Source organism: Hyperolius riggenbachi, chromosome 6 (genome assembly GCF_040937935.1).
Source record: "Hyperolius riggenbachi isolate aHypRig1 chromosome 6, aHypRig1.pri, whole genome shotgun sequence".
NCBI classification, from domain to species: Eukaryota; Metazoa; Chordata; class Amphibia; order Anura; family Hyperoliidae; genus Hyperolius; species Hyperolius riggenbachi.
In genome coordinates this window covers 174,737,285-174,762,954 of record NC_090651.1, presented here as the reverse complement: position 1 = coordinate 174,762,954, position 25,670 = coordinate 174,737,285, and the positions used below count along the sequence as shown (strand labels likewise).

Below are 25,670 nucleotides of genomic sequence, written 5' to 3'. Positions count from 1 at the left end.
TGAGGAAGCGGGCTCTGCCCGTGAAACGCGTTGCGACTATTTACTGGGAGCTTTTGAATGAATAAATTGTGTATACATTTTTTGAATGTCAACAGCCTTGTTGTCGGTTTGTGGTTAGCGGTCCACCACCGCAACCAAAACATTTTTAACTTTTTATCTATTTTTATACTTTCGGCGCCTCTGTTTACTTTTACGCAAATAGATCAGCAGGGCTGCCAGGCAACTGGTATTGTTTAAAAGTAAATGTGAGCAGTTCCTAGAAATAAAATACAACAGACCAGATCTTCTCATAGTGAGTATTGCCTCATCAGTGACACCCTTGTGCAAATACACACACTGCGTGAGGAATTAATGTACTATCACCAGGGTAGATGGGGATCACACACCCCCCTTTCCTTCCCTGCTCACCAGAAGTTTTCTTGTCAGTACTGCATATCACAAAACATCCATGCCGCTTAAAACCACATCGCCGCCAGCTCCGGTCACCTCTCACATGCCCAGGCCGCGTCTCATTCGATCAATGGTAGTACAGCGTGCGTCCTCCAAGCTCCGCCCTACGCGTTTCGTCACGTGCCAAGTTGTGACTCATCAGGGGCTGGAGTGCGCACGTTCCCTGTAGCAATATATATGCTTAACCCCGCCCCCTCCCTTCCCACCCCGGCCAGCCTCTAGGGTGTCAGAGATCTGGGCGGGACATCATGGGAGGTCGGGTCGGTGCTGTTTACATAAATACCTAAAATAAACATAAAAATTGTACACAAAATGCACTACTTACTGACAACTGACATTTGTAATCCCCTAAATATCTATACCTTCTTCCAATGCATGTATATAACCTACTACCTACGTACAAACATAAACATCCAGAACTACCTTACCCACAATGCTCCTCTTTCCAAGAACGTGATATGTGCGGAAGTTGTATAATGCAAACATTCTACTTGATATATGCCCTGTGCACTTCTGTGCATGACTCCATTTCTCGGCAGTTTGTGCATGGTGCATATATTTTAAGCGGCATGGATGTTTTGTGATATGCAGTACTGACAAGAAAACTTCTGGTGAGCAGGGAAGAAAAGGGGGGTGTGTGATCCCCATCTACCCTGGTGATAGTACATTAATTCCTCACGCAGTGTGTGTATTTGCACAAGGGTGTCACTGATGAGGCAATACTCACTATGAGAAGATCTGGTCTGTTGTATTTTATTTCTAGGAACTGCTTGGATTACAAACGATGATACAGAATACTGGCGCGGCTATAGTGTGGTAATTAACGTGACTGGGACTTGTTTCCGTGTATAGTCAGCAGCCCAATAGGGAAGTGAGGACTGAGCGCAACATCACGGTGAAAATAAAAGGAAATGTGTCTTGCTTCAGGTTCACTTTATCTTTGGCGGTATAGTGTACTGGTTAAGGGCTCTGCCTTCTGATACAGAATACCTTTGTTTGAATGTCATCTTTTCCTGTTCAGTAAGCCAGCACCTATTTATCAGGAGACCTTGGGCAAGACTCTTTAACACTGCCACTGCCTATAGAGTGCGTCCTAGTGGCTAAAGCTCTGGAGCTTTGAGTCCAGGAAAAAAAAGTGATAGAAGGGTTATTGATATTGTCTTCAACTTCCACTTTGTGCCACTACACAATCAGTCACATTTCCACAGAAGTCTGGTTGTCACAATGCTGTGACAACTACTATTGTCCTGAAAAATTACTACAAAAAACTATAGACCTGAACAACTAATGTAAAAAAAAAAAAAAAAAAAAAAAAAAACCTAATAAGAAAAAACTCCATGGTGTATGGCCAGTTTTACCCACCCACATTTAATGTCCCCTAACCTGTCCTATAAACCATACATCCCTCACTCTGACCATCACCAACAACCTATATTTCAATTCCCACTGTCTTTTCACACCCTTCCACCTGCACTGCCTATTCTCTCTGTCTATCACACACTGATACATGCTACTGAAATCGGCACAGCAACACAACAGTGTGCCCAAACCCTTACCTGACACTACATATCAACACTACACTTTTCCATGACTCAACACATACACTGTATGTACCATACAATATACATAGATATACCCCTACATGTACTCACCTACACAACAAGATTTTGCACATCCTTCTATGTACACTGCAGTACTATATACACACATTGTACAATCCTGCACTGTACACTTCCCTATACCCTGTACTATTCTCCAATCTTAACCATGCCCAGCAGACCCCAATCTGCAAGCAAATTTTGCTACAATCTATCGCCTTTTGACTTTCACAGCACCCAATGGTACAGCAACATATAGGGCTTGATTCACAAAAGAGTGCTAAGTGTTAGCACGGCCGTTCGCGCAAATTTTCGCATTGCGTGCGATCGTGAATGTTCACACGAAACGATAAAGTTTTCGCGCGCAAACGTGAATTTTTGCGCGAAATCGATATCGTTTTCGTGTGAAAATTCGTGTTTGCATGCGAAAGCGTTATAGTTTCGCGTGAAAATTCGCAAACGCGCGTAATGCGAAAATTCGCGCGAAAACGGCCGTGCTAACAGTTAGCACTCTTTTGTGAATCAAGCCCATAGTTATTAGAAGTGTGTTTTATGTTGTAACCAGGACAATTTGAACCTTAAAATAATAGCGTTCAACATCCCCTGGGTATGTAGTGTTGAGACAAGGATCGTATGCAACAAGCAAAGAACATTAGAGAGAAAGGGCTATCCTATAAATAGTCACACCACCCAATGCATTAACAAAGGTACAAAATTAGGGGACATATCTTAAAGAGAACCCGAGGTGGGAATTACTTTTACTATTGGGGCACAGAGGCTGGTTGTGCGCACTAAGACCAGCCTCTGTTGCCCCATCGTGTGCCTCCATGTCCCCCCTGCTCGCCGCTATACCCCCCGCATTGCTGGCGACACGCAGCGTGTCGCCAGCTCAATGTTTACCTTGCGCTGTCAGTCAGCGCTGCTCCCCTGCCTCCTCCGCATCGGCGCACCCGCCCGTGTCCCTCCCCTCCCGCTGATAGGAGGGAAGTGACGCGGCGGGTGGCGCCAATGCGGAGGAGGCGGGGGAGCGGCGCTGACAGACAGCGCAAGGTAAACATTGAGCTGGCGACACGCTGCGTGTCGCCAGCAATGCGGGGGGTATAGCGGCGAGCAGGGGGGACATGGAGGCACACGATGGGGCAACAGAGGCTGGTCTTAGTGCGCACAACCAGCCTCTGTGCCCCAATAGTAAAAGTAATTCCCACCTCGGGTTCTCTTTAACCACTTAAGCCTATTTGGACGAGTATGCTCTTGTAGATAGGTGCCGCTAAAGTCTAACTGGATGAGTATTCTCGTCCAGTGTTTAAACGGCCATACCCGCAGGGCCACCGCCCTGCACACCCTGGCAGTTTTAAGTTTCAGCGATTGGGGAAGTGAAGCAAAGCATCCCAGAACCAGTGCCTGTAATGAATGGACATGACCCCAATCAGGAGCCATGTCCATTCATAATAAAGTACGTGAATAAACTACAGAAAAAAAAAATACGAAACACCTTCCTAGTAAACCAGGGAGTGTTTCTAGCGCCATCTAGTGGTGAAAATTACATACCAGAGATTTTTTTCATTAAAAGAAATATAATCATCCCCTTCCAAAGCTCCCCCCTTAACCCCCACCCCAATTACCATGCAAATAAATAAAGGAGGAAAAACACAAATAGTTGACTTAGGGGCTCAGCTTTTTTTATTGTATTTTTTTTATGCACAGTGGGATGTGAGAGTTTGGGCAACCTTGTTAATTGTTATGATTTTTCTGTATAAATCGTTTGTTACGATAAAAAAATGACAGTTAAATATATCATATAGGAGACACACACAGTGATATTTGAGAAGTGGAATGTTTACTGGATTTACAGAAAGTGTGCAATAATTGTTTAAACAAAATTAGGGAGGTGCGTCAATATGGGCACCACAAAAAAGAAATGAAATCAATATTTATTAGATCCTACTTTTGCAGAAATTGCAGCCTATAAATGCTTCCTGTAGGTTCCAATGAGAGTCTGGATTCTGGTTGAAGGTATTTTGGATCATTCCTCTTTACAAAACATCTCTAGTTCATTCAGGTTTGATGGCTTCCGGGCATGGACATCTCTCTTTAACTCACACCACAGATTTTCAATTACAGGGGTTGGACAAAATAATGGAAACGCCTAACATTTTGGCATCATAATCTTTGAACATTTTTGTTTCTCAAACAAATTTTATTTGGTTTTTCAAATTTTAACGATCCTCCTGTGGAGGCCAAAGCAATAATTTGAACAGTTATTAACATTGCTCAGAGAGCCACAGATAGTCAGGTAGTTTTTGGATGCTTCCCAAGAGGACAAAACCCTCCCCCCCACCCCTACCTAAAGATTCTCTCCCTCTCCCACCCTCAGTCACCGTCCTAACTACAATATAACATTCTGGATACCACTTGTTGCTTGATCCATTTTCTAGAATGCTAGTATTTGCATAAACTGTAGACTAGTGCAATTTCGTCAATTTTTAATTGACCCAGTTCTCCCAAAAGATCTCTTTTTGCATACCATGAAGTGTATTTGTAAGGTTTCATTATTTCTTGAATTTCAGCTCGTTTAAATGAGTATATTATGTTACTTTTCCACAACTTGAAAAAACGTGAAGTGTATTTCTCTTTGTGCATTTGAGTTTCCATGTTATCAAGATGAAAAATGTGTAAAAGTTCCTGTTTAATGTCCCATAGAGACGGTAAGCTTGGATAAATCCATTTGTTGTATATTACCTTGCAAGCGGCAATTAGTATCATATAGGCTAAACGTGGAACTTGTTCGTTGGGTTGTTTTTGGTTTTGTTGTAAGGAATCCTCTTGAGAGCAATGATTAAATAGGCATAATTGTGGATTCATAATACGTTTACATTTTCAGAGTGATAAGATAAAGCTTTGAACTTTGGTCCAGAAGATTTTTATGGGTGGGCATTCCCACAGGCAATGGTACATAGAGGCAGTAGGCAGGGAGCACTTGGGACAACATGGCTGATAATTATTTGGTTTGTCTTTGTACTTAATATTAAATGCATACTCGTCTATAACTAGAGAGCGAAACAACTTATTGCCTTCCAGAATGCTATTGCTCAAATTCTCTACCGGTATGTCTTTGAGCCATGCAGAGAAGTTGCTATTTGCTTTTTTCTCAATGGATGTGCTGATTATGTTTTTTTGAATTTCAGACAAAGACACATTAGGCCTTTTGGGGGTTTAAGAAACGATCAAAATCGTTCAAGTTCATTGTATCAGCCATGTTGTCTACCATTTTTAGCAAGTGTGATTTTTAACTGTGCGAAATAAAGAAAATGAGTTTTGGGTATACCATATATGGCTCGAAGTTCCATAAAAGTGAACCATCTATTCTTCTTGAAGTGCCAAAGATTTCCCAAGTTAAGGACCCCTCTTGCTTCCCAATCAAGAAAGCCTTTGTGTAATATACTGAGCGGGAAACCTCGGTGGCCCCACAAGGGCATATATTTTGAGATTTTAGCTGGTTGTTTGAACCCAAGACGCAGTGCTTTCCACGTCGCCCAAGTGTCTCTTACCATTCTGCTGTGTTTAAGCCATACCGGTAAGTCTTTATATGTCATGTGTAGGACTGCCTTCGGGGACCATGGTTCCATGAATTATCTTTCTAGTTCATAATTAGAATAAATGGTGGATCTACACTCCCAGTCTCTAATGTGCCTAAAAAGGCATTCTAGATTATAAGAGTGAATATTGGGGAGATTGAGAACCCCCCCCCCCCCCCTATCCTTGGGCAGTTGTAATTTAGTGTAAGCTATTCTGACTTTGCAACCTCTCCAGAGAAATGTATTAAAGGCTCTCTCCATCATTTTGATATCACTATGTTTTAGCAGTAGTGGTATTGTTTGCAGTGGAAAAGTAATTTCCCAAAGCAAACTGATTTAATGACCGTTGCCCTTCCCATTAAATTTAATGGGATATTTTCCCACCTTTGCAACAGTTGAGAAATTTCCTTAAATAATGGCCTATAGTTAAGGTCATATAGGGAGTGTGGGTCTCTTGATATTTTGATACCTAGATATTTTACCTTCTGTTTGATAGGGGTTGGGGATGTAGTCAGTAATGCGGAAAGCTCAGAACGAGTGGATAATTGTAAAAGTTCACTCTTTGCTAAATTTACTTTAAATCCACTACATTTCCCTATTTTATCAATGATATCTAATGCTTTACCTAGTTCTTCCCGGGGCCTGGACATGAAGAGGAGCATGTCATCTGCAAATATAGCTTGAGAGACCTTTGAGCTATTTATTGGTATACCTGGGATTTGTGTTTGTAGTATGCGTAGCATAGGTTCAAGAGCCAAATTAAATAGCAAGGGAGCTCTCTGCCTTGCATCCTTGACTGGTGCCTTTCTGCAAATGTATTTTGGTAGACAAGAAGCCTGGGGTATGTATTTGAGCAGTCGGGTCATCATGGAGTGGGTTTATCAAGTGTTGGAAAGGGCCAGTGATTCCCATCTGGTGGAGAACTCTCTTAACCTCCTTGCCGGTTATCCCGAGCTGAGCTCGGGGTAACCTGCGCAGGAGAATTACTCAGGCACCGCTGGGCCGATTTTCACAATTTTTTTTTTATTGCACGCAGCTAGCACATTGCTAGCTGCGTGCATAACTCGATCGCCGCCGCGCTGTTCCTCCTCCCCCCCCCCCCCCAGACCCCCTGCGCAGCCTGGCCAATCAGCGACAGGCAGCGCTGAGGGATGGATCAGGACTCTCTCTGAAGTCGGTGATGTCATCCCGACGGGGGAAGCCATGCAGGAAATCACGTTCTGACCGGCATTTCCTGCTTGCGCAGATTGTCGGAGGCGATCGGAGTGGGTGGGGGGATGCCCCTGCTCAGCGGCTATCTTGTAGCTAGCGCTAGGCTAGCTACATGATTAAAAAAAAAAAAAAAGTGCTGCGCTGCCCCCTTGCCGCAATAATTGGAACGGCAAGGGGGTTAAAGGACTTACGAGGCCAATTTTATAAAAAAATAAAAAGTTAGATATTTGCATCTGTTTGTAAGGCACGGAGGACGCCGTCCACGCCCTCCGTGCCGTTCCGCCGGGTCAGACCACCACACTGTCCACTTCTCCTTTACAGCACCAGCTACAAAACACCAAGTGAAAGAACTAATAAAATATCGTTCCTTGAAAGGTTTGTCACACCAACACCTTCAGACCAGCCTCAATCTAGGCGGACTGACAGATCACAACTTAGGCCTTGACCCATGGTTCTTAAATATAACCACGATGTCTCAGCCGCTTTTGACGCCATAGCTCCCTTAAAGATTAAATGTTCTGCACCATTACATAACGTGTGCTGGTTTGACAACTCTATAAAGGAACCAAAGAAACAGGGACGCAGACTGGAACGAAGGTGGCACAAACATCAGTCCCCTGATGATAAACTTTCCCTAATTGCTCACCTGAAAAAATATCAAACTATGATTAACAAAAAGAAGTCCTTATTCCTGTCTCACGAAATTGCAAATGCAGCGAACAGACCTGCTCAAGTTTTCCGCACGGTTGACAATCTCTGCAATCCATCTTGCAGGAAATCCAGCATCAGACCTTCACAGGAACTGTGCAAGAAATTTTGCCCACTTCTCAGACAGTCTCCTCCATACGATCTGCCATTCAATTCACAGCCCCAGAAACCCATGCAGAACAATATAACTGATGCAAAAATAGCCTACCACCATGGTCTGATTTTAAGGTAATCGCTGAAAAAGACATCTCGGATATCCTCAAACCTTCACCCGACTACCTGCGATCTGGACCCTGGCCCCACTAAGTTCATGTTGAAATGCCCTAAACTACACCGGCATTCCACAAAATAGTCAACGGTTCCTTACAAGAAGGGTGGTTTCCCTCTAGTCTGAAAGAAGCAATCGTCAGGCCACTACTCAAGAAACCATCCTTAGACACAGATGCTCTAAACCGCTACAGACCTGTCTTAAACCTTCCCTTTCTGGGAAAAGTTATTGAAAAGGCTGTCTACCTCCAACTTGAAGCCAAGCTCTCCAGAAACGGCATCCTTGACCCTCTTCAATCTGGCTTCAGGAAATATCACAGCTGTGAAACAGCCCTCACCCAGATTAGCAATGATCTGCTCATGGCAAGAGACAATGGTCAATGTTCCATCCTGATTTTGCTCGACCTCTCAGCGGCTTTTGACACAGTCGATCATGAAATCTTGCTCAACAGGCTACAAGAGTACTGTGGCATAGATGGCATTGTTCTCCGGTGGTTCAACGCCTTCCTGGCTGGCAGAACACAAAGGGTAGTCTTAGGACCCTTCCTCTCCAACCCTGTACCACTAAAACACAGTGTACCTCAGGGCGCAATATTATCCCCTTTACTTTTCACCATATACATGCTGCAACTAGGAGAAATCATACAAAAACATGGCCTGACATATCATTGCTATGCTGATGACACCCAGCTATATTTGTCATTCAAACCTGGCGTCACAGACACTACTCCACAAATAAACGCATGTCTAGCCGAGCTTCAGGAGTGGGTGAATAATAATTGGCTAAAACTTAATACTGACAAAACTGAGGTTCTTGTTATCGAGGGTCAGGGCCCAACAGCAAAGCAGCCAACACCACTAAGGATAGGGAGCTCAGACCTCAACAACTCAGACTGTGTGCGCAGCCTGGGAGTACTGATTGATGGGAAATTAAGCTTCAGGAATCAAATCTCATTTCTTCTTTCACCTAAGGAATATTGCAAGGATTAAACACCTCATTCCTTCAGAGGATCTGCCAACCCTAGTTCATGCCTTCATCACATCAAGGTTGGACTACTGCAATGTCCTCGACACAGGCCTTCATAAGAAAGACCTACGCCGCCTGCAATTAGTACAGCATGCCGCCGCAAGGCTGTTAATGAGCCAACCCCGCCATTGCCACATAACACCAACCCTGTGCTCACTCCACTGGCTACCGATAAAATGGAGAATTTTGTTTAAGATTGGCTTACTGACATTCAAATCCTTGCACAATCTGGGCCCTGGATACCTGAAGGACTTGTTGCAACTGCATCACACCCCCCACAATCTTAGATCAAAAGGACGTAACACCTTGGTCACCCCCAGAGTCCACCTCAAAACCTTTGGAGACAGGGCCTTTTGTCATGCCGCCCCTGCACTTTGGAACTCCCTGCCACACCCAATCAGGACAGCTCCATCCCTGGAAGCATTTAACCACTTAAGGACCACGTGATTTTCTTCTGATCGGTGCTGCGTGGACTCTCCAGCCCGCAGCACCGATCAGGAAATAGCCAGGGCGATCAGACTTCCCCCCCCCCCCTTTTTTCCCCACTAGGGGGATGTCCTGCTGGGGGGGTCGGATCGCCGCCGGCTGGCCGCACTTTCCGGGGGGGCTCTTCAAAGCCCCCCTCCGCAGCGCTTTCCGCCCTCCCCGGCTTTCCCTCCCTCTCCCTTACCCTGTGAGCGGCGCAGGACGGATCTCCGTCCTGCGCCGGATAGGATAGGCTTCTGCCTATCAGATGCCGGCGATCCCCGGCCAATCAGAGGCTGGGGATCGCCGATCTACGTCACGGCGCTGCTGCGCAGCAGCGCCGTGTGATGTAAACAGCGGGGATTTCTTCCCCGGATGTTTACATTATGCGTGCGAGCCGCGATCGGCGGCTCACACACTGTTCACGGAGACAGTCTCCGTGAACTAGCATGGAGCGGCCGTTTCCGTGCTATACCACTAACGTCCCGCCGACGCCTATGGGCGTTAGGCCGGCGTTAAGTGGTTAAGTCAGGGGTGCCCACACTTTTTCTGCTCGCGAGCTACTTTTTAACCCCCCCCCCCCCCATATATAAAGATTCTTGTAAACCCCCCCCCCCCCAAAAAAAAAAAGCCTATCAAATAGTAACTGCAGGAGCCTTCTCCCCTACATGTCATGAACCCCCTCTCCCTATCCCAGCAGTTCACTCTACCTCCTTTCAAATGTAGAAAATAGTTTCAGAATCCTCCTGATGCCATTTGTCCAGTGTTCTCACTTGCCTGGCAGTCTGGAGGGGAGGAGACCTATCTCTTCATTTGATCCTCTCAGCAGCGCAGTCAGCTTCTCTCATGTATGCCAAAAGTTCTCTCTGTCTCCTCTCAAGATAAAAAACACATCACAACACACTGTTCACTCATGTGTCACTGACGTCTGTACGAGTCAGATTCGGCCAGGCAAGAGAACATACTGTGCATAGAATACACAGATCTCTACAGTGCTGTGTGCGTGCCCAGAGATTTGCTTACTATGTCTTTATGCACATTAAAAGTGGCAGGGGAGATGGAGCAGCAACAGCTGAGTGCATGGGGCCGAACATGTGGCATATAAATTATTTTAACATAATCTTCATGTGCAAATTGAGGCTACCGAAATCTCTTCTCAATACTTTCTGCCTGGAGTAGAGGGGACGCTGTATGATGAGTCACACAGCCTGGACTCTGGAGGGGAGGAGACCTGTCTCCTCATTTGCTCCTCTCCCCTTCAGACACGCCTCCTCTTTAGCCGCGCCTCTCCCCTTTCCTCCGTGAAGTTTCTAAGGCAGCAAAATCTGACAGCTGCGCTGCACAGCTTCAGATTATGACAGGACGCAGCCAAGCGGCCGCGATCTACTCAACAGGCGGTCGCGATCTACTGGTAGATCGCGATCGACCTATTGGGCACCCCTGGGTTAAGTCTAAACTGAAAACCCACCTTACCAGTCTGGCATTCATGAACATCTGACTATCTCCTCTGTAACGCAACCCAGCCTGCAATCCTGTATTTATCTGAGACACAACTATGCGATTGAGTCCTATGGGAGAAAAGCGCTTTACAAATGTTATTGTATTGTATTATTGTATAACGTCCCTCGCTGCAGCTCAGCTTCCAGCCGGGGTCCCCTCCGTTCGCGATGGTGACCTCACCAGGTCGGGATCTTCTGCGCCACTCCACGTCTTGTCTAGTGCTGTGGAGTGTACTGCGCAGGCGCAGTGGAGCAGCTCTCGCACAGGCGCAGAAGATCCCAACCTGACGAGGTCACCATTGCGAATGGAGGGAACCACGGGCCACCGGCTGGAAGCGGAGCTGCGGCAAGGGACATGTCAGCTGCAAGGGGCTGGAGGAAGCCCCGGGTAAGTAGATCGTCATTTTTTTTCAACAGCTTGGACATTTTCTTTAAATGCACTTATGTGGATGAATTCATAGTAATTTGGACTTTAAATTTGGTTAAAAACCCATAATATATAGAAAAAAAAATTACCAAAAATGTTAAACTATAGATCTGAAGACTATTTTGTGGCAAATCATGACATCTAGGAGTTTTTTCAGTGTTTTGTTTATTAACACACCAAAATACATGGAAATTTAATGAAAATAATAAAACTGCTTTTTAGTTTAGGTTTAGTCGCAGACCTGTGTTATTTAATATTATTATGAGTGGTGCGGTATCTTTATTTTTTTTTTATTCTAATTGTTCCATATGTTTGACACTTTCTGCACACTTTGCTTATTTATTATTGTCATTTGATGGTGCTTGCCCTTTTTCTTTGGTTTGGGAAAGTAACCTTGTCTGGGTGTCGGGTGGATGATATGCTGCTTCTAGGGGGGCATCTAATACAAATGTGTAATGCCTGGTCCACACAATGCAATTTTGCACCAGATTGATGGTTTAATCGATTATTTCCAACAGTTCCGATCTGAATAGGCCCTTATACCTTTTTACCTTGGAGGCACCAACCATACCAATGATGATGTCCCTCTAAACCAGCATATCATGGGCCACCACCTAACTACAAGTATCCTATTATAATCTACCCACGGCATAGCAAACGCCGCATAAGAGGGTAGCGGGCAGGAAGGGGATATTGGGCACAGCGGCTGGGTCCCCCATCTGCGCTCCCCCTCCAGCTTAAGCTCAGCAGCAGCCGCCGCCTCTATTAGTAAGAGGCAGCGGGCGGGGATGACTCACCTCTCCCGTTCCAGCGTGCGTTTCACTATTGTCACTTCCTGCAATGCAGCCTACTGTATTGTAAGTGGACGGCATTGCAAGAAGTGAGGACAGTGGAACACACGCTGTAACGCGGAAGAGGTGAGTCATCCACGCCCACTGCCTCTAATAGCGGCGGCTGCTGCTGAACTTAAGCTAGAGGGGGAGCGCAGATGGGGGACCCAGGTGAGGGAGGGTCCGACCCCCTCCTTCCCTGCCGCTGTGCCCAATACCCCCTTCTTGCCCGCTGGGGGCAGGGCGCCCCTCCAGCTCAATGGCAAGTCTAGGACTGCCCCTGGGGGCAGGGCGCTACTTCTTCTTGCTTGAAGGTTGAGGCACGTAGCCTATTACATATATAGATAATGGGTATAAGCCATTGACCAAATCGAATTATACCCCCCAGATGCCACCTCTTCAAACTAATGAAGAAGAAGAGTAGAAACGATAAGGGGGGGGGGGGTAAATGGCTGGGTATAAAAGACGAAAGGGAGTATATAATATCAGTGGTGTCCAATTAGATAAACAATAGATGTCCACTCTGGATAGGGGACTTAATTTGGGACTGCTCCTCGGCCCCTGGTTACATTTAAAATATGCATTCACTTTCATAAATATACCGGAAAATTAAATCTCAAAAGATTTCTTTTCCCCAGTTTGTATCAACTAAAAATCTGTCATCCGAGTTGTAAATTACACTTTTTAGAATTTTATTAAACACCAATATTGCTAACTTTAGTTTTTTCTCATAGGAGCTACGAGAACATGGGGAAAAGAAAAAGCGGTCACGTGAAGAGGAAGCAGATGATACAGAAGGCTCATTTGGCGTGAGGAAAAAAATTGCAGGGGGAAAGTTAAAAAAGAAGGGCCGTTGAAACTGTTACAAGTCTGACAACCCCCCCCCCCCCCCCCCTCCTGGACTGTGAAATAAGTCAACCAGCTTGACAGCGAATATCTTCCTGAAATGCACTACATCTGAGGAAGCAGTCTAGTTGTCCAAGTATGACTTGCACCTTTTAGATGTTTTACATTGCAGTTTGAAGCTCAGAATGACTGTAGAGAATGTACACGAATGTAAATCTATCAATTCCACACCAATTACAGCTGGAATAAAAAAAAATTATATATTTCTAGAGTAGTTTGTTTGTTTTTACATATGGAGCACTGATGTTTCTAAAATCTGTTTTTTTTTTGTGTGTGCTACGATTTTGTAATATTTTTCAAGATACCTCTTACATCAGCCCCCCATCCACCCCCCCCCCCCCCCTTTTTTTTTCTTTTTTTTTTCCTTTTTTTTTTTTGTTAATAGTTCTTTAAAGGTGGCTATACACTTATTGATTTTTCTCATTCGATTCCTTCCAGATTCAATATATCTGCTGGGAATCGGTTGAAAATGTCAGATTGATCATTTTTTTTCGATTTTGACTAAAAATCAATCGAAAGTATCAATCAAACGGGATGGAAAATTTAAAATGGGCATGGCAAGAGCATTGGCAAGATCGAGGACCTTTAGCTTTGCACTGCATCGAAAAGTGCAACTCTGCAGTTTTATTGATTTGCAATAGATTTCCTGCTGTCATCTATTGGAATTTGCTGTGCAGTGTATGGTAGGAATCCATGTCTTCTGAATCAATACTTTTCAGAAAGGATTAGATTGTTTTGGAGCATTGGGTGAAAATCTATAACTTGTATGCAGGGGCGTAGCAATAGGGGATGCAGAGGTAGCGACCGCATTGGGGCCCTTGGGCCAGAGGGGCCCCATAGGGCTCTTCCTCAACTAGAGTATTGGCTATTTATTGGTCCTGTGCTCATAATAATCACTTCTATAGATACTTTGAATAGTGGTAATCATTAACAAACTGTTCCCCATCCCCTTCTTGCACCTCTGACACTGTAGTTTTCATTGGCGGGTTTTGGTGCGCCGTATCACTTATGTATAGAGTGCTTTGGGGGCCCGATGTAAAGCTTGCATCGGGGCCCACAGCTCCTTAGCTATGCCACTGCTTGTATGGCCAACTTAAGAGACTGCTATTTTTGTGCCTCAAGCCTGGTCTTAGGCATCCCTCTTGCAGGCTTGTGGTCAGGCCCGGATTTCTGGAAAGGTCACAGAGGCCATGGCCTAGGGCGATAAAAATTAGCAGGGCGCAGGACTTGGAGAGATAAGAGGTCACATGCCAAAGTAAATCACCACTCCTGCTTTGCTCTGGTCTGCCTGAATTCCAGAGATCCCTGCATCTCTCTTACTTGTGCAAAGTGTGTGTTATGCCAGTCAGCATTTGCTGTCACCTGTATGATGACAGGGGACAAACAATCTGCTGTGAGAAGAAAAATATATGGGCTCAGTCAAGTAGCAGAACTCTTGAGTTCCGATTAGTTTTTCTCATTCAGCACGCATTCACAGGCAGCAATTACCAGCTCTCCCCCTCCCTGACTGATGTTAATTTATTACTAGTAGGTCAGTGCTGTTAAAGACCTCAGATCTGTAAAATTTATGGCTTTTTTTTTTCCTCCTAGAGATGACAACAACATTCTTTGTACAGTTTAACTCTTTCCTGGCTTTTTTTTTGCCAGCAAAGTACTGTGTTGACAATCAGTGAAAGCAGGATGTTTTGAAACAGAATGACAACTGTGTTACATTTATTTATATTTACAAAACAATCAATGCATCTCTATGTATAGCTGTGTGCACATCTTGTATACAGTAACAAAGTCTGAAGACTGCTCATTAACCAAAGGCTCACTGTTTTTCTTTTGGTTAGCCAATACAAAGTGTTATTTTTTTACAAAACTTCCTGCTGACTGATTTTAAAATCTGTCTTAAGTGCTAAATTGTCACTGTGTAAAGTACACCTGAGCTTATGCTGGGTACACACGATGCAATTTTCTCACAGATTTACTGTCAGATTGACTATTTCCAACATGTCCGATCTGCTTTCCAATCAATTTTCTGAATGATTTTTCATAGAAGTGAACAGCAAATTGATCGAAAAATTGAAAGTAGATCAGACATGATGGAAATAATCGACCTGACAGTAAAATTGCATCATGTGTACCTAGCATTACACTACACATGCCAGTGTGTGTAGTGTCGGATCCTTCTACTTACCTGATCTCTGTTTTGGATGGGCTTCTCTGCATTGTGCTACACTGTCCCCTATTTGTGGCTCTGACGGCAGCAAGTAGCACAGAGGACAAAGAAGCAGCGCTGTCCACTGGGGCTCCTTGTGATTTTGCACTCCTGTATGCATGTGCACAGGAGCCGAGGGAGTGTTATGGGTATGTGTTCTTGACAAGTGCTGCTGAGTGCTCATACATCAGCATCATTTCTGAAGTAAGCAAGCCCAGAACACTATCGGCTGCTGTACATGCAGACAGGAGCGCAAAATTACATGGCGTGGACAGAGCATGCACTGCTTCTTTGTTGAACGGGGCAAAGCAGCAAAACAGAGGGGGGCCCGTTCAAACTAGTCAGAGTTGGACAGAATGAGGGGGGGGGCGGTTGGTGACAGCCGGCCTAGGGCGCTGGAAAGTACAAATCCGGCCCTGCTTGTGGTTCTTTTAAAAAGCTGAACAGGCAATGATGCCTTTAAACTGTGGCAACCTTTAATTAACATCGTATCAATATTGCTGTCCTTGGATGCAAATTAATATTATGGTTTATTTCTACTGCTGTGTAAAGTCCAGTAATGGGATACTTGTATAATTTAGAGGCATGGAACTTCTCCTGACAGCCAGTAAAACAGCTCCCAATAATGGATCACTCTCATTTGTGATCATGTGTCAAGCTAGTATATAAACAAGGTATTTAAAGTGACAGTAAATTAAAAATAAGTGTATATGTGTACAAGAGTCAACCAGAATCTGCCATGCAAGGTATTCTTTCTGTGTAAATGGACTTGAATCTGTCAGGTACTGCATGTCATGTGACTACAGAATGCCAGTAACTGTTCAACGTTAGCATGAACCCGTCCCCGCCCCTGATGTCTCCAACTAAATGTGGAGCATGATACTACTACAAGGGGATTGAAAATTGAACATTTGAATATAATTTTTTTTAAAGGAGGTAAGTATGTAGAGAAAGTCAGGAGATTATTGTTCATTTTCTGTTTAAAATAACATTTCAGCTCTCTGTAACTGTAAAAGTAAGTGAAAAAGTACTGTCAAAACTATTTTTCATAATTCTTATTCAAAGCTATGCTTTTTATTATTATTATTATTACTAATGAATTGAATTGGGGCCTGTGTGTCTGAAATAAATACAGTGATGTGAAAAACTATGTGCCCCCTTCCTGATTTCTTATTCTTTTGCATATTTGTCAAACTTAAATGTTTCTGCTCATCAAAAACCATTAACTATTAGTCAAAGATAACATAATTGAACACAAAATGCAGTTTTAAATGATGGTTTTTATTATTTAGTGAAAAAAAACTCCAAATCTACATGGCCCTGTGTGAAAAAGTGATTGCCCCCCCTTGTTAAAAAATAACTTAACTGTGGTTTATCACTCCTGAGTTCAATTTCTGTAGTCACCCCCAGGCCTGATTACTGCCACACCTGTTTCAATCAAGAAATCACTTAAATAGGAGCTATCTCACACAGAGAAGTAGACCAAAAGCACCTCAAAAGCTAGACATCATGCCAAGATCCAAAGAAATTCAGGAACAAATGAGAACAAAAGTAATTGAGATCTATCAGTCTGGTAAAGGTTGTAAAGCCATTTCTAAAGCTTTGGGACTCCAGCGAACCACAGTCAGAGCCATTATCCGCAAATGGCAATAACATGGAACAGTGATGAACCTTCCCAGGAGTGGCCGGCCAACCAAAATTACCCCAAGAGCGCAGAGAAAACTCATCCGAGAGGCCACAAAAGACCCCAGGACAACATCTAAAGAACTGCAGGCCTCACTTGCCTCAATTAAGGTCAGTGTTCACGACTCCACCATAAGAATGAGACTGGGCAAAAACGGCCTGCATGGCAGATATCCAAGGCGCAAACCACTTTTAAGCAAAAAGAACATTAAGGCTCGTCTCAATTTTGCTAAAAAAATCTCAGTGATTGCCAAGACTTTTGGGAAAATACGTTGTGGACCGACGAGACAAAAGTTGAACTTTTTGGAAGGTGTGTGTCCTGTTACATCTGGCGTAGAAGTAACACAGCATTTCAGCAAAAGAACATCACACCAACAGTAAAATATGGTGGTGGTAGTGTGATGGTCTGGGGTTGTTTTGCTGCTTCAGGACCTGGAAGGCTTGCTGTGATAGATGGAACCATGAATTGTTCTGTCTACCAAAAAATCCTGAAGGAGAATGTCCGGCCATCTGTTCGTCAACTCAAGCTGAAGCGATCTTGGGTGCTGCAGCAGGACAATGACCCAAAACACACCAGCAAATCCACCTCTGAATGGCTGAAGAAAAACAAAATGAAGACTTTGGAGTGGCCTAGTCAAAGTCCTGACCTGAATCCTATTGAGATGTTGTGGCATGACCTTAAAAAGGCGGTTCATGCTAGAAAACCCTCAAAGCTGAATTCAACAATTCTGCAAAGATGAGTGGGCCAAAATTCCTCCAGAGCGCTGTAAAAGACTCGTTGCAAGTTAACACAAACGCTTGATTGCAGTTATTGCTGCTAAGGGTGGCCCAACCAGTTATTAGGTTCAGGGGGCAATTTCTTTTTCACACAGGGCCATGTAGGTTTTGAGTTTTTTTCTCACTAAACAATAAAAACCATCATTTAAAACTGCATGTTGTGTTCAATTATGTTATCTTTGACTAATGGTTAACAGTTTTTGATGAGCAGAAACATTTAAGTGTTACAAACCTGCAAAAGAATAAGAAATCAGGAAGGGGGCAAATAGTTTTTGACATCACTGTACATTTAAATCAGCCTTTACATTCCTACCTTCATACTTTTTCACTTGGCAGATGTGAAAAAATTATTGTGTAGATAGGATGAAAAAACACCTGTGCGAAAACTTAGGAGAAAAGTCCATTGAATCAGGCCTGATGTGTTTAATAAAACACAGCAGTAAGACGGTAGTTACAGGGGATGGTGCACAGGTGTTTTTTCATCCTATCTACACAATACATTTTTCACATTTGCCAAGTGAAAAAGTATGAAAAAGTAGTGGCGTTTGGTGGTTAGCATCCTCGGACCCTTCCAGCGTTAGGTCCCCGGTTCATATTCCAGCCAGGGCACGGTGTTTGTATGTTCTCTCAGGGCTGATGCACACCGAGCGGCTTTTTCAGCGTTTCTGCAGCCGCTTGGTCAATGTATCTCAATGGGGTGGTTCACACCAGAGCGGGAGGCGTTTTGCAGAAACGCATACTCCTGGGGTGAGGCATTTTTTGAATTGCGGGTGCGTTTCTGCCTCAATGTTAAGTATAGGAAAAACGCAAACCGCTCTGAAAAACGCCTGTTCAGAGCGGTTTTGCCGGCGTTTTTGTTACAGAAGCTGTTCAGTAACAGCTTTACTGTAACAATATATGAAATCTACTACACTAAAACCGCTACACAAAACCGCAAAACGCTAGCTGAAACGCTACAGAAAAATAAGAAAACGCGTTTCAAAATCTGCTAGCATTTTGCGGATCTGCTAGCGGTTTTTGGTGTGCACCAGGCCTCAGTATCTGCGTGGGTTTCCTCCCACATCCCAAAAACATACAGATAAGTTAAGTGGCTTCCCCTTAAATTGGCTGTAGACTATGATACATACATAGACCTATGGTAGGGATTAGATTGTGAGTCCCTCTGAGGGACAGGTAAGTGACAGGACAATATACTCTGTACAGCACTGCAGAAGATGTCAGAAAAAAAAATAATACATTTGGGACAACTTATCTAGAGTAATTTTTATTTGCTGTAGGCTGAAAAGATGTCGGCAGGAGAAAGCCCCAGGTAAGTAGCGATTTCATTTATTTTTACTGCTCGGGGTCCCTTTAAATTTGTCCATTTTTAAAAGCACTTGCTAAAGATGGTTGCTTAGCCCAACTATCAAAATATTTGTGCAAAATGATTTCAAGGAAGTGCTTTTGTTAAGAATAAAGGAAATGCTAAGAATCCTGCTTATGGAGCTAGATTAGTCCAAACCCTGTCAGTTCAGACTGATTTTTACTACCCACTGAAAGTTGACAGCAGAATAGGAAAAAAATAATTTTTGTTGCATTTTATTCTAGGACAGATGTACATTTTATATATTTGTATTTAACAAACTGTAATAAGATACTTATGAAATATCGCCCGTGAGTATGAGGCATTGCACGGGCGCGCACCCCAAACTGTCGCTCGTTGCTGATGTCGCCGGGTGATTGAACCGCTCAATCGGCTGGCGGCAGTTGCCGCCACAACTGTCGTTAGTCCGCGTGAGTACGCGGACTAGCGACGGCAACATAACTGCAAAAAGACGGCGCTTCCGGCGAAGGGGGATGAACGTCGGCGACAGCTTCCGTCGCACCGCTGGTCCCTCTTCCGCGTGTGTACGCGGAGGGACCTGGTGAGGAGCTGTCGCCGGCCTGTCGCGCACACGCTCACGCGTGCTGGCGACAGGCCAAAAAAGTTGCCTGTGAGTATGGGCCATAAGAGAATTGTGGCATTTAAAGCCAGCACATGAAAGCAAATAAAAAGAATAGTGACAGTGAATTCCATCTTACACAGCATATGGCACAAAAATGAATGAAAAGATATTAAATTAAAAGAATTGTGGAATTTAAAACCCATCGTACCAGCACAAGAAGTTAGAGTCCTTGTTTAAACCATCTTCTACAGTTTTGAACCAAAGTATAAACTTTGGTTCTTGTGTTAGTATCATGTTTCCCGATTTGAAGCCACCCATTAATACAGTGACGCGAAAATCGCTTAAACTGTGTCCAGGTGAACAAAAGTGTATTGGTATTGGGAGATCAGTATATTTTGTAATATCCTTTTTCCTGCTGTTAATAGTGGATCTGTGGTGTGTCATGCGATCACACAGTGGTTGACTTGTTTCTCCCACATAAATTCCTTTGGGGCTTTTTGCACACATGATCAGGTATACCACATTAGATGAGTCGCAGGAAAAGGTGCCTTGTACTTTGTATTCCTGTTGTGTTCCTGGTATTAGTATCCTGTCAGTGGAATGGATGTGTTTACAGGTCCCACACTTTTTCCCTCGGCAGGGGAATGTTCCATTCTGTTCTTGCCTATTTAAGGCACTCCTCACTATCATCTGCTTAAGATTGGGTGGCTGTCGGAACGCTAGGAGGGGAGGTTCAGGGAATATCTTTTTCAGTCTCAGATCCTTGTGTAGAACAGGATGAAGTTCTTTTGCAATCTTTCTTAAGATTTCCAGACGTGGGTTGTAGGTGACTACCAGTGGGACACGGCTCTATTCCTGTTTCTGCTTGTACTCCAGGAGCTGAGTCCTGGGGATGTTGTTAGCTTTCTTGATTTGGGTCTCAGCCATTAGATGATTGTATCCCTGTTTTTATGAAATTCTTCTTCAGGTAATCCAGGTGTTTGTCTTTGTGTGACGCCGTCGATATGACATATCGAATGCGTCATGGAGTTACGAACGCCAGTTCTCCGCAAACCAACCAAACTGACAGTTGTTGGTTTAAAATTCCCTTATTTTTTCTCTTACTCTGGCTGCTAGCAAACCCTGGCTCTTTGGTAGCTTCTAATTACAAAATCTCTCACCTACATGGGACAGAGTGTTTCCTGGCCTTATGTGGCCCCCTAGAGAGTTTATAAGCTCATCCATCAGATGAAGGGTAGATATCAGTTGACAGAAGCTCATAAATTGTAGCTTTTAATTTAAATTTTTCTATCTTTTCATTCATTTTTGTGCCATATGCTGTGTAAGATGGAATTCACTGTCACTATTCATTTTATTTGCTTTCATGTGCTGGCTTTAAATGCCACAATTCTCTTAAGCTTAGAATTAATGGTGCATGTAACCAGGCCAGTTACCATTTGAACTCGGAATTTACGATGTCTCCCAATCACCAGAGTCTGCTTTATGTTGAGGATTCTATTGATCTTATCAATTTAGCCAGGATGCTTGGGAAAGCCTCCTCAGTAACAGTTAAGGCATCTAATTACATTTATGTTTGCTAAAGAATGTTTCTCCTCTGTATGTCAGTGTATATAAGCTGTGTTTTTCAGTTTTGGTCAGGAACCAGTCCGACGAAGGCTTTTTATTATTATTATTATTATTATTAAGTCAAAAGCTCACTGTTTATCCATCTCTAAGTTAGCCAATATATGGTATCATCCTGATTCAAAACTTTTTGCTTTTACTCATGGCTAACACGGTACAACACTCTACTGCTTCTGTTATCCAAAAAAGGTAACTTTTTAATTCTCAAAAATGAATGCAAAGTAATTAGATGGAGAACAGGTTTAACTTGGTAGACTTCCTGAAGTAAACTGTCTGGTTCAGAACCGTCCACAACATTTCCATAGAATTACAAGCAGGACTTAAATTCCGCAATCAGAAACGTTTGCATCATGTTGCAATGCAATTATATTGTCTGTTGCAATTATATTTCTATGGTACATTCACATTGGTGCATCAGCAGTGCAGTGGTTTCCATCAGAATAACATGCAGCGTGCTTTGTGTTTAACAGACAACAAGTGATTACAGTGGCAGAGAAGTATACTTTTAATGTACTGTATACTTCACATTGCACTCCTAATGTGCAATGTGACTTGTCACTGATGTTGTGTTGTGTACATTGGAAAGTAGCCTAAATTAGAATTTATAGTTTTGGTGATTGCAAACTATCCTACCCATGATACTGTCACCAAGATATTTCAAAAATGGCGAAAGGTTTTATGCTAGAATGTTTACCTTTTCCCGGACATAAATCTCTCATTCAAGCCAAAAAGTTTTTTTTTCATTAGTCTGTAGAACATTCTACCCATATAGCTTATCCATGTGGGTTGTATCATATTGTAGACGGGCACATTTTTTTAATAGTAAATTTATCCTTCCAACCCTGATATGGAAAGCAAATTTGTTCTGATGGTATGGTGGACTTGAGTGCACTGACTTGACTTCTTACAACAGATGCCTTTATTTCCTCAGACATTAGCCCAAGTGTATCTTAACTGCTTTACATTCCAGAACAAAGATTCTACCTCCTAATTAGTGTTGCTGTAGATTTCAGGACGCAGAATCTATGTTCTGCTGGGGGGGGATGGCGCGGGCAGAAAGGTACATCTGTCTCTGGGCACAGCATCTTGGGGGGTGCTTCGGCAGTGAAGTCGATGTTATAAAAAAAAAAAATTACGAGCCAGGGCCGTCTGCTATGAATCAACAGCTGCTCAGCCCCACGAGATTTAAAACTAATGCCTAGTACACACCATACAATTTTCTGTAAGATTTTTCTGTAAGATTTTCTGTAATTAGATTATTTGCTGTAAAGTACTGGTAGAAACCAGGGCTGTGGAGTCGGTCCAAAAATCCACCGACTCCGACTCCTCAGTTTAGGATTCCACCGACTCCGACTCCTCTAATTTGCATATTACAATTTTGTTGATTAAAAGTATGTAACATGAAATTCGTCTCTTAACTGCCAACGCTTAGGAATTTTACAAGACAACTGAAGTGAGAAGGATATGTAGACTACTATATTTATTCCCTTTAGACTAAAACTAGTCCTTGGTAAGAGTACTTGTAAAAGGTACAAACCGGAACAAAGAACATCTATCAGGCCCTAGGCAATGTAAGTGTGGGTACATGTAAGAATGATGTGCAGGTACTCTGCAGGGGAATGAGGAGATTCTTCCTCTATTACACATTCTTCATGCACAATCTGAACAAGGTTTATGGGTGACCGACAACACCTCTGTGTTCAATGTGCACAGCATTCTCAGTGGATTCCCTGCAGCTCTGTGGAGAGTGCATATGTAGAGTATAGTACTACTGTGTAACAAAGTATACCTGAGACAGATGAAATTAAAGTTTTATACATACCTGGGGCTTCCTCCAGCCGCCTTCAGGATAATCAGTCCCTCGTTGTCCTCCTCCACCACCTGGATCTTCTGCTATGAGTCCAGGTACTTGAGCCAGTCGGGCGTAGTGCGCATGCACACACTCCGCCGCCAGGAGCATACTACACCTGTGCAGCACTATTGTGCAGGTGCAGAATGTTCCTGGCTGTGGGAGCAGCATGCGGCCGGACAGCGCCGACTGGATGAATTACCAGGACTCATAGCAGAAGATCCGGGTGGTGGAGGACAGCGATGGACTGATTAGCCTGAAGGGGGCTGGAGGAAGCCCTAGGTATGTATAAAACTTTACTTTTCATCCGTCTCAGGTACCCTTTAATTTGTAGTCACCAAACCAAATTTTAACAACATATCAAATTATTTGATTTCATCAGCAAAGGGAGTGCATACATTTGCATAAATCAGCATCAGTGCAGAATTATTTCCATCTCATTGACCATCTCTATTAGAGACACAGCTACACATCAGGCTTTATTCTTGCAGCATAGATGTTATTTAGTATATATGAGATTCCTGTGTACACATCATATATACAGTCACAATCAGATATGTATATCTTACCTTAAAAATACGGAGACTGCTTTATTGAAGCAGCACAAGTAACTAATTTTGATTGGTTTATTTCATTTTTGTGGACTAAGCACAGCTATTACTTTATATATACTGTATATATACATTATTTTTAATCACTATTATCTGAGAAATAGAACATTTTATAATATTTTCTATTTTAATTACAGTTACAAATTAATTAGGAGTCGGAGTTGGTGCATTTTTTCCCGACTCCAGGCACCCAAAATTGCCCGACTCCACGACTCTGACTCCACAGCCCTGGTAGAAACTAGTCATTATCTCTTGTGCATTGTGTTCTGGTTATCTCTTGCTGAGTAGAACAATGGTTAATTGCTAGGCAGATAGATGGTTAGATAGATAAATTCCAACATGTTGGAAATGATCTATCTGGCATGTAAATCTAATGCTGGGAATACACGGGTCGATCCGGCGGCAGATTAGCCGCCTGATCTACCCCAGCCGTGTCACCGCTCGTGCGTGCGGATCGATTACCGCTCGCCCCCGCCGGTGCTCCTTATCAGCCGCTCGATTCCCTGCCATTGTCCGGGAACGAGCAGGCGGGGGTCGAGCAGCTTGAGCGGACCAGCTGAATATTATCAGCTGGCTGGATCAGCTGCTCGATACACGGTACAGAAACGTACCATGTATCCCCAGCATAACAAAAATTTTACAGAAAAATTGTATGGTGTGTACTAGGCATAAAGGAGAGCTGCTGCCAGGCATGTGACAGGAGTCCTACTGCAAGTAGATACTAGCAGGACAGGAATGCTCTGCTTGAGGACTGACTGCAATTAAGATAAGCTCCCTGCTCATTTTCTGTGTGTGTGATTGCCTGGCTCACTATTCTGTCTTTTCTCTCCCTCATTTCCCATACAGTGTGTGATTGTGCGATTGCCTGGCTCACTATTCTGTCTTTTCTCTCCTTTTTCTCTCCCTTTGCCATACAGACTGCAATCCTAGTAAAAGAAATGCAGTATCTCCTTTCCTGCTTTCCTTTTCTGCTTTACTTTCCTTTCTCTTCACTTACCTCCCCATCACACTTTCCTACTTTTTTTCCCCACTGTCTCTTTTCCCCCTCTCTCCTTTCCTTTTCTCCCCACTCTCTCCACCCCTACCCCCCATCTTCTTTTCTCAGTGTAATCACCCTAATCTTGTTATCTATGACCCTAAAGGTGCCCCCACACATTAGAAGATGTATGGGTAGATCGACCAAGATACAGATCTCTCTCTGATCGAATCTGATCTGTTGGCTGCCCTTACACCACAGACTGATTCCCGATCGATTTCAGCATAATTCTTGGGAATTAACCTTGTGACGCCGCATCCACCACCTCGGTGGCCCCGATGCTGTCCTCCCAATGTAAAATGTGCACCCGGTGCTGTATACATTACTTGTCCATGTTCGTCACTGGCTGGGTCTTCATCCACTCATCCACGTGGTTGCAACCATGTGGGGAACGTAAATGAAGACAGAGCCAGCTGCGGACACGGACAGGTATAGTATACTTAACCAGGCACAGGGGGAAACTTTTTACATTAGTGAGGACAGCGCCGGGGTTCAGTTGCAATCATCACTCATCCTGAAATCGCACGCTGTAAACCCTACGCACTCAGTCAAGCAAGTCGGCTATACATCTTACAGCATGTACGACTGATACATGGAACCAATATTGGCCCAAAATTAATTGTAACAGTCATGTCTGTGGCAGCACTGACTTTCATCCGTTTTGATAATAATTATCGAATCGGATGGTCGATTGGCTGCCCAATCACCTGATGTATGTACCAAAAGCTGGTACACAGGATGCGATTTCCTGTCAGATCGACGAGTTAGAACGATAATTTCCAGCATGTCCAATCTACTCCTGATCAAGAACAGGATTGATTTTCAGATCACTACTTCACAAAATCCTGTTCTCGAGCAGGAACTAGTCGGACATACCTGAAATTATCTTTGACCCGTCCATCTGATGGGAATTAACATCGTGTACCAGGCATAATGTTTTCGCTTAATTTTATCCCTATCCCTATAATCCTTATTCTAAACCTATTTTGTCCAAATGCC

At 43.6% G+C, this 25,670-nt stretch overlaps 1 protein-coding gene across 1 annotated transcript in view; it reads left to right on the top strand.

Moving 5' to 3' along the window:
- The window catches only part of DDX47 (DEAD-box helicase 47), a 403,902-nt gene extending 390,732 nt beyond the window's left edge, over positions 1–13,170 (top strand). Inside the window, exon 12 of the mRNA XM_068242689.1 lies at positions 12,793–13,170. Within this exon, the coding sequence (XP_068098790.1) occupies positions 12,793–12,915 (123 nt within the window). The 3' untranslated portion in view covers positions 12,916–13,170. The remainder of the gene's footprint in view (positions 1–12,792) is intronic.
- Positions 13,171–25,670: the final 12,500 nt, after the last annotated feature.